The 9,190-nt window shown below is 36.8% G+C and overlaps 2 protein-coding genes across 2 annotated transcripts; one reads left to right on the top strand and one right to left on the bottom strand.

Moving 5' to 3' along the window:
- Nucleotides 1-1,545: 1,545 nt before the first annotated feature.
- LOC113319685 (universal stress protein PHOS34-like) lies at nt 1,546-2,772 on the top strand. Its single transcript, XM_026567924.1, has 4 exons — nt 1,546-1,812; nt 1,939-2,030; nt 2,122-2,243; nt 2,363-2,772. The coding sequence occupies exons 1-4, from the start codon at nt 1,632-1,634 to the stop codon at nt 2,448-2,450; spliced, it is 483 nt and encodes a 160-aa protein (XP_026423709.1). The 5' UTR covers nt 1,546-1,631; the 3' UTR covers nt 2,451-2,772.
- A 788-nt stretch (nt 2,773-3,560) lies between these two features.
- On the bottom strand, nt 3,561-7,459 carry LOC113318458 (26S proteasome regulatory subunit 6A homolog). The gene is made up of 10 exons (XM_026566620.1): nt 7,285-7,459; nt 7,069-7,185; nt 6,785-6,892; nt 6,032-6,223; nt 5,743-5,934; nt 5,531-5,649; nt 5,052-5,139; nt 4,724-4,843; nt 4,499-4,639; nt 3,561-3,830 (listed from the first exon to the last, which is right to left on the bottom strand). The coding sequence occupies exons 1-10, from the start codon at nt 7,399-7,401 to the stop codon at nt 3,753-3,755; spliced, it is 1,272 nt and encodes a 423-aa protein (XP_026422405.1). The 5' UTR covers nt 7,402-7,459; the 3' UTR covers nt 3,561-3,752.
- Nucleotides 7,460-9,190: the final 1,731 nt, after the last annotated feature.

The raw sequence follows: 9,190 nt of genomic DNA, 5'->3' as shown, positions 1-9,190 counted from the left end.
TTTCTTGTTTGAAATAGTAATGTTTGAATTTGCAATAGTATTTTGGTGTTGGATATGGTGTTTGAAATGGTAAGTGATTTGGAAAGGATTACTCAGGTTATATTGTGTAGGACTATCAAAACATTGTTTTGAACAACCGGAAATGTAATAGCTAGAAAGCAAATTTGAGATGCAATGACGAATGCTAGTTTGGAACCTTTTTAAGTAATGTTTAATGAAATGTATGCTTTTAATTTTGAGCTTGTTGAAATATTTCTTGTGGATTTTCTTGTTGGGATAATTCTTGATGGATAAAGATTGTCGGATGAATATAGAAATAGGTAGTAAATAGGTTTGTAGATGATGTAACTGCTAAAGATAATCACAAGAAGAAGAACTGATTGATGAAAGCTAGTAAGATCAATTCTCAGAGGTTTAGTTTTAGAGAACATGAAGAAACTTGAATTCCTACGTCATGACGGGGCAGAGTCCAATATTTCCCATGGTCCTTTGTAATAGTTAGTGTGACCTAGAAGGTTTAGAGCTGAAGAATATTTGATTTAACTTCGGGGTGAATTATTTTCACCCATGAAAAACAAATTAGAGACCTATTTCTTTTAGCCACTTGATCCTCATTGAACTCTTGGTAGAAAATAGTCTTCGGTTTTGCTCCATCCATATAACACCCAAACGTGCTGGTATGATGAACTTCCATAAAATCTTTGCTTCTCCTCTCGTAGGTTCGATTCCCTTCTCCATTGCAGATTTGCATCAAAAAGAGTGAAATACCTTATAGTGCTAATCCTTAGTCTGTGATCGATCAACTTGGAGCAACGGTAATACCTTGTGGAGGTCATGGTTTCTCTCTCTTCACCTTGGTCGTAATGAGTAATTCCTTAGACACAACATTGATGGTTATTGTGTCTCTTTTATTGGTAGAGAGATGGCCAAGTTCCTAGGATTTTAGTATTAGACATTAGATCTCGACCGTCCATCAAGGAAGAACATAAATAGGATACTAACTCCTTATATAAACCATGGATTAGATATTTAGTAATATCATAAATATAACCAGATTCTCACATGGACCCAATAGAGATAATTATCATATAAGAAATTATCTTACAGGGTCTAGCCCAGACCCAACTGTTCCATACATTGCTGCCATGTAGGAAGATGTGACTAGCATTCTCCTCTTGTCCAAGGCAGACTCCACAAATAGAAGAACATGAGATAAACTCGTTTAATTACGTTGTTTCGAGTAGGTAATCTGTTCAGTTGTAAATGCAGGACATGTTCTTCCAGTATTATACGACTAAGGCACCTCAAGCTTAAGTCTAATCCAGTTACCACTGAAATATTGAACTCCCAAGAGTTTTTTGTGCCCGACTTTCTAGAACTCTAGAAAATGACCCTTTCAAAAGGACCAACTAAAAATAACTAACCCCATAGTTTCAGAAGTTTAATGGTGAGTTTAGTGAGACGCGTGGCACACATAGAGATGAAGTAGTTCTATACTAACTGTTTATTGCCAGTATATGACAATTTGGTTAACTAACTAGTGCCTCAGAATTGGTTCTCTATAGTTCTACAGGGTAGAGAGACAGAGACACACACAAACAGATAGTTGAGGCTAAAGCATTTATCACAGAATGGCAGCAGAGAAACCGGTTATGATGGTCGGAATCGATGATAGTGAACATAGTTTTTACGCACTTCAATGGACTATTGATCGTTTTTTCGCTTCCTTCTCTGAAGAACAACAACCTTATAAACTCGTAATTGTTCATTCGAAACCTGCCCCAGCTTCCGTCATTGGACTTGCTGGACCTGGTAAAACCTTCCTCCCAAAAATATTGTTTCCTCGTGTAAATCGTATTTGAAATGTATGTTAAGCTAACTTTGTTGTTTCTGTGTGTGAGTGTTTCTGATTGCTAATGTGGATAGCCGTTGTCGCAGGAGCTGCGGAAGTTTTGCCGTTTGTCGAGATGGATTTGAAAAGGGCAGCGACTAGGATTGTAGAGAAAGCTAAGGAGGTCATTGGGAAAGCGGTAATAGTCAATTTTACATATATCACATAGATCGGTAACTTAACCGTTGAGACAGCGGGAAATGAATCTAACTTCATGAATTCATGTGTAGGTTAAGGAGATCACAGTAGATGTGGTCGAAGGCGATGCTAGAAATGTTCTTTGTGATGCTGTAGAAAGACATCATGCAACAGTTTTGGTTGTGGGTAGCCATGGTTATGGAGCATTGAAAAGGTTCAAGATCTATTCATTTTACTCGTTAAATGTTGCTATTGTCGCTTGCCAGATGGAGAGTTATTTCTTTTATTGTCGTTGAGTTTTGATCTTTTTTTTCTTTTTTTTTTCTTTCATAGGGCTGTTTTGGGAAGTGTAAGTGATTATTGTGCGCATCATGCTCACTGCAATGTGATGATTGTGAAGAAACTTAAAACCAAAAATTGAAATTTGTATCTTCAAAATCAGGTTTAGAACGGACGATCTAGAAATCCAAAGATCGAATTCATAGTTTGTTCGTCGAATGTTGATCAATTGTAGTATCTTCAATGAAGTACAATGTCTTACTACTAAATAAATGTAACGTCGAGTATAACTGCAGGTATTTCTGGTAAAACTATATTTGCCATTATTATCATTGGAGTATACTTAGAACTTGACATCGTACAGTTTTGTTTCCTTCTATTCTCGTTGGTTCTGCATTCCTTTTGGATTGTCAGGTCATAGATATACCGCTTTTTGCGAATAAGTACTGCATTGTGTTGGTGTCCTTTTCACTATTGACTAGAACATAATTGATCAGATGAATCGGCACAGCTTCAAAATCAACGTGGGCACTAAAAAAGTTAACGGTACATATTGAAACCGTTGCAGTAAATATGTGCCACCTTCAGTTGTTGTTGGTAATGCTTTCATCTGAATCGATCACGACCTTCCTAAGATGCCCAAGGCTAATTGTATCGAAGAGCCTGACCATGACCTTACCCAGTAGGTGGTATTATTGATGCCGCCAAATTGAAGACCAAAGCTCTTGTCAATGTAACATCAACAAGATGCAGTGGTTACTCTCATACGGATGAAGCTATCCCTATTTCCCGTGGTCCAATCATAGACGTTCTTGAGAGGCTTGCCCTCAACCCAAAACTAGGATCGCAATCCCATATTCCCTCATCTCTGCATTCTCAGAATTCCATAAATCGAATCTGTAACTTCACAGATTTTGTAGACGACCCTTTGAGAGCTTTTGGAATTTTTTAGGTGCCTGTTACGGATGTTCACATTGGATTTATATGCCAGTGAGAAGATGGAAGTTAAGCAAAGACAGTGAGAAGATGGAAAAGTTCAGCAAAACACGATGCCTGTTGAGTGTTGACCCCCCCCACGATAGTTATGTAGACAGTCTATTTCCCAAAACATGTCTAAAATCTCAAGTCTCTCATGTGTGATCTGTTTTCCCTGAACATACTGTTGATATGTTTCTCACATATTGGGATCAAAAATATGAATCCAGCTGTTTCAACCTTCCTTTTGATGTTAGTTGAGATTAGTTCTATAAAATGGTAAAACCAAACGAGCTTTTGACTGTTTATAATAGTAAATTTGAACCATGAACCAATGATGCTCTAGAATTCACTGCAGAATATAAACTTAAACTAAGAAAGAAAAAAAAATAAGCACACAAAAAGTGGTTGATGATACTGGAAGATTGTGCCATGCGTCTAGTAATACAAACGGTAATACAAACTCAAATTATGCATAATAATTAAGACTGGCTTTCTTCTTCGCTTGAACTTGAATAATACCTTCGTTAAAGTCTTCATGGATCACCTGGAATTCAAACATAAACAAGTGTCAGCTAATCTTTTCCCAATTGCAGCACTCATACTGCTGATCGATGATTGTATTTATCATAGAGTACTAATGAAGGAATGGTAGAGTGAGAACTGAGAACATATACAACTACTGTATTATTTATAGGTACTATCAGGGGTAACTAACACATATTGCTAAATGACAGTCCTTAAAATCTCATGAAGCACATATAATTTACCAAGAGGAGTGGACAATTTCTGGGCATGATCTAGAGTTTGACTGTAGTTAAATAATTCCTTCTTTCTATATAGTACTAATGGAAGAATAGCAGAGAGAGAACATATACAACTACTTTATTATCAAAAGCTTATACCTTGTGGTGCTATCAGGGCTAACTGACACCTATTCCTAAAAGACAAACCTTAAATCTCGTGCAGCACACAGGTGTGAACATTTTTTGTGCATGATCTAGTGTCGAATATAGTTATATCATTCTATCTTTCCCTCATCTGGAAGGTTCTCGATGTTTCTATTATACGAGTTATTTGAATATGTGTGAATCCAAAATTACCAGTCATAATTGCTGTTTTTCTACGTATAGCTTTAGCTTTGGAGTAGTTGTGAGGCTTAAACCTTAGGTTTAGGACATAGAAACAAAAACTAGGGCAAGGCCCTTTACGTACCTCAGTTGCATCTCGACGCAGAGCCAGCATACCAGCCTCCACACAGACGGCTTTCAGCTGCGCTCCGTTGAAATCATCTGTTGAACGAGCCAACTCCTCAAAATTGACATCTGGGTTTACATTCATTTTTCTTGAATGGATCTGCAATTCAATCAGAATTATCAGCATAAACAAACTGAGTGAGTAGCAGAATAGAGAATATAAAGTACGAACAGTTTAAATTACCTGCAATATTCGAGCTCTAGCTTCTTCAGTGGGATGTGGAAACTCAATTTTTCGATCTAAACGACCTGAACGCATGAGGGCAGGATCCAGGATGTCAGCTCGGTTTGTTGCTGCTATCACCTGCAGTTAACCATGACATATATTTGAGTAATGTACATACGAAGAAACGGATTTTAAAAATAAACTTTGACCACTCTGCGTCTAGATATTTGACTAAGTATCTAGACGCACTCTGCGTGATAGAGCATCTGAAACATTATACTGTGTATCTCGCAGAAGAATCCTACCAACTGATATTACTGCGTATAAGATAAGATAAGATACTGACTTTTATACGGTCATCACTGCTGAAACCATCAAGCTGATTCAGCAACTCCAACATAGTCCTTTGCACTTCCCTATCTCCACTGACTTCACTGCAATGACATGGCTGCTATGTAATATACACACAAATATAGTGCTGAAAAAATGTCCAAAATTTATGTTTTCAACCATTTGCCACAAGCAAAATAAGGGTATGGAAGACATAACAGAACAACTTAAATATGAATATGTTTACTCCATTCAAACGTATAGCAACTTCCATTATGCAACAATTTCTGAATCTCACCGTAGGGAGTTCTAATTTTCACCCCAGAACCACATGTCTGGGGTGAGCCTAAAGTCTTTAAGAACCCAGTTACAAGATGTCTATCAGATATCTCTGATGCTCATGGTGATCTCTGCCATTATCAGCGTATCTCGGCTACTCAATGAGGATGGGCTAGGAAAGTGAGGGTAGAGAGAGAGGGAGGAGGCTCTGCATACCTGTCAAATCTTTTGGTACCAATTGCGTCGATTTCATCTATAAAGATGATGCAGGGAGACTTCTCCTTTGCAAGCTGAAAGGCATCACGAACAAGCTTTGCTCCGTCTCCAATGAACATCTGAATACATTCAGCATGCAATATCACTTATGCAAATTCAACTGTTCAGTAACAAACAGGGGTTAAGGAATTCTTCAAGGATTGAAGGAAAACCTGAACAAGTTGTGGGCCTGCTAGCTTCAAAAAAGTGGCATTAGTCTGTGCTGCACAAGCTCGAGCCATTAATGTTTTCCCCGTTCCAGGAGGTCCGTATAAGAGCACTCCTTTGGGTGGGCGAACTCCTAATTTCTGGAACCTCTCTTTGTGCGTCATAGGAAGAACAATAGCCTCCACAAGTTCTTGAATCTGCAACAAAATAAAAAAAACCAGGATGCCCCATGAACAAAAGAGTTCAACACTTCAAAAAAGTGTACGCACTCGTGTTTTGGAAGAAGAAATGCACCTGCTTCTCCAACCCTCCGATATCATTGTAATCCTCGGTTGGCTTTTCATCAACTTCCATTGCCTTTACACGTGAATCATATTCCGATGGAAGAGTGTCCAAGATCAAGTAACTGTCTTTGTTAACACCAACCAAATCCCCAGGTTTTAGCTTATCAGGATCCACTAGACCAATAACAGGTAGAAAGATTGTCTGCAATAAAAACGAACAGCTCAATAAGAAATATAACACCGATGTTGAAGCCTCTTAGAAGAGGAATCATAGGAAAAAAGATAAAGTCCTGGTGTGTCCTGTGTGAACAGTCTGGAAAGTGCAACATGTAACAATGATGGATCATAGAGGATTAGATGAAATTAAAAGATTACGAAGTGATATCAAATCCATTTTCATTCCTTCAGCTCAATCACTGTTACACTATATTTACAGAAAACCTAAATAACTAGGATGAACACTCTAACCAATAAATAAAGTGTTAACAACTACAAATCATTAATTCAGACACCATATCTGACTCATAAATTCAAACCTCATCCATTTGTAAAAGGATACCCCTTGAAACCCTAATCACACATATCCGCAATTCTGCACATATGATTCCCAATTATCACAGTCTCTTGATAATTCATAAAATCACTCCAAATTACTACACAAATCATCCTAAGAAGCTACACATAACAGAGAGTTCCCAATACAAATAAACCAATCAGGGGTACATCATATACACAACAAACAAAAATGAAATCACTTTTTTACCTGACGGGTAGATGTTTTCAGTACAACACATTTTCCCTTCCTTTGTGAATCGAGATCAACATTAGCACCATCTTCCTCAGCATCTTCCTCGGGATTCATTTCCAATATCTAAGTAAAAAAGACATTTACACACTTCTCTAACATAAAAAAAAAAAAAAAAAACCCAAAATCTAGGGTTTTCTAAATAAAATTCTAGGTATACAAATAAAACCAAAGTAAATCCATCTACTTAGCTAAACAATTTAAACAAACTCTAAGAATGAGAGAGATTTGAATTTGTATACCTCCACGATGTTACCGACTAAGTAAGGTAACTGTTTATTAAGCTTGATCTTCTCTTGATTCTCTTTAATCTTATCTTTAAATGATTCTAATTCCATATTTGTTCTTTGCAATTCTTCCTTCATTACCAACACCAAACAAAAAAATCGTTAATTTTCCCACAAAAATAAATAAATAATTAAATTTGTTTTTTGTTTTCTTTGAAATGAATCTAGAACCTTGAGGATACGAATTTCGGTGTCGAGCAGTCTAGAGTTCCTAACAATATCATCAGTGGACATTGAAGCTAGTTGATCATCTTCGAAGGAGCTGTCTTCAACCATTGCAGTCGCCATGATGAGAGCTAGAGAGAAGGAGAGAGATGTAGAGGAAACAAGTGAAGAAGAACTGAAAGAAATCGTGAGAGAGAAGAAAATATATACTCAGAAGTTTACTTTAGCTTCACGGTGGTTGGGCTGGGCTATGATAAAATAAAGCTATGATATTTTACAAAATTGGCCCAATAAATTATCCTACTAATCAGTTGGTCATTCTCGTTCCTCAAAAGACGATGCGCTTCACAAGGTCACAGGTTCGAGTCCATGATGGCACGGTATTGCAGAATTTGATATGGGATGTAGAGTTAGCTTATCCCCTTGCGACATAATCAACCTCTCTATACGCTTCGGCTCCCTTGGTTGGTTCCTCATGAGGCTCGCTGGTAGGCTAGCACGACCTGTTCAATTAATGTAGTAGTACGTCGTTGGAGCTTAGCTTGTTAGGCTTTCAACTAGTTTCATGTAATAATCGTTATCCAATAAGATTAAGAAAAGCAATTATTATAGTCATATTTTTAATATGAGTTCTTAATTTGTCCTTGGTCCCATTCATCTTATCTTATATACTAATACAAAGAAAAGAGGTCATTGTTTGGTACGACCCTCTTTTTTTTTAGTACACAAAATGACGCGAATACCCTCCGTGTATTTTCCATTTCGGTTGAAGATTCTGGTGAATTACACCAAACTGAAGGGTAAATACGTGTTCTAGGTTTTTTTTTCTAAAAATTTATCGATCCAACAGAAACACAAATCGACCAAAATTCCCAAATCGAATCTCTTCTCCGTTAACACCAAAATCATTCTTTAACGAACAGAGAGAAAGTTCATAGATTGATTTAGATAAACAACATATGGGGAATTAAATTCTTTATTTGTTCAGCTACACAAAATCCCTAAATTTGTTAAACTCATTAATCAATGTCGATTCAAAGGGAAAAAAATTACATCAACTGAAACACAAAATCACCCCAACGGATGGTGAAGAAGTTAAAGAAGGTAAGTGTTTCTTAACCTGTCAGACTGAAAGTTTGGGTTTGATTTGGAATTTGTATTTCAGTTTTTTTTTTTTCTTCATCTGCTTTGATTTAGGTGAATTAACGGGAATGGGAAACCGAGTAGGAATCTGGAATACATGTGATCTTAGAAAACATTAAGTTGTAATGACTGTCGTTTGAGGGGGTTCTTATGAAAATATGTCACGTATCTCCAAAATTATATGATCTTAGGCATCATTAAGCGATCTATTTAGGTGCATACAAGTTCTTAATCTATTTGATGATGATATGTATACATATTGCTTAATTTATTGTTTGTTAAGTATGTCTTCTGGACTGAATATGATATGTTTATCATCCCTGTTAAATGTTGGGGTAAACCTAATGAACGATGTATAAACTTATACAACATTAATAACCATCTCAGACTTTACCTTATGAGCTCTGTATGTGGCTATGTCAAAGACCACGCAGACACAACTAACTGAAGTTGGTTGCTGCAAATATAACTTAATTTTGATTTAGCAAATTGGATGGCGCGAATTGTGTAATTTTATTTCTTTTAAAACGACACATTTTTGTGGTGGTACTGTAGAGTTGTAGTGGTGTATTGATGTATGCAAACACCATAAATTGTTGTGCATGATTCTTCTGTCCATACATGCTCAAGTCAGTAATATAATGATGCACATAATGTAGTAATGCTGCTGTGATGTAAGACTATGGCTTGCAGAAATTAACTTGTCGTTACTTAGTTCATGTACACAGATCCACTAGAATGTATTTGCATATTTTAATAGGATTACCAT

This window comes from Papaver somniferum, chromosome 10, assembly GCF_003573695.1.
Source record: "Papaver somniferum cultivar HN1 chromosome 10, ASM357369v1, whole genome shotgun sequence".
Classification (NCBI taxonomy): domain Eukaryota; kingdom Viridiplantae; phylum Streptophyta; class Magnoliopsida; order Ranunculales; family Papaveraceae; genus Papaver; species Papaver somniferum.
The sequence above is the reverse complement of the archived record's forward strand: the minus strand, read 5'-3'. Positions and strand labels throughout refer to the sequence as shown.

What these genes read in the sequence shown, in the direction of transcription:
- LOC113318458 (XM_026566620.1), bottom strand. Translation starts at nt 7,401, where the DNA reads ATGGCGACTGCAATGGTTGAAGACAGCTCCTTCGAAGATGATCAACTA. An exon ending in CAGGCCCACAACTTGTTCAG is followed by an intron (nt 5,650 to 5,742) that starts GTTTTCCTTCAA and finishes GAATGTATTCAG; the next exon opens with ATGTTCATTGGAGACGGAGC. An exon ending in GCAGTGATGACCGTATAAAA is followed by an intron (nt 4,844 to 5,051) that starts GTCAGTATCTTA and finishes GGTTAACTGCAG; the next exon opens with GTGATAGCAGCAACAAACCG.
- LOC113319685 (XM_026567924.1), top strand. Translation starts at nt 1,632, where the DNA reads ATGGCAGCAGAGAAACCGGTTATGATGGTCGGAATCGATGATAGTGAA. An exon ending in CATTGGACTTGCTGGACCTG is followed by an intron (nt 1,813 to 1,938) that starts GTAAAACCTTCC and finishes CCGTTGTCGCAG; the next exon opens with GAGCTGCGGAAGTTTTGCCG. An exon ending in GGTTATGGAGCATTGAAAAG is followed by an intron (nt 2,244 to 2,362) that starts GTTCAAGATCTA and finishes TTTCTTTCATAG; the next exon opens with GGCTGTTTTGGGAAGTGTAA.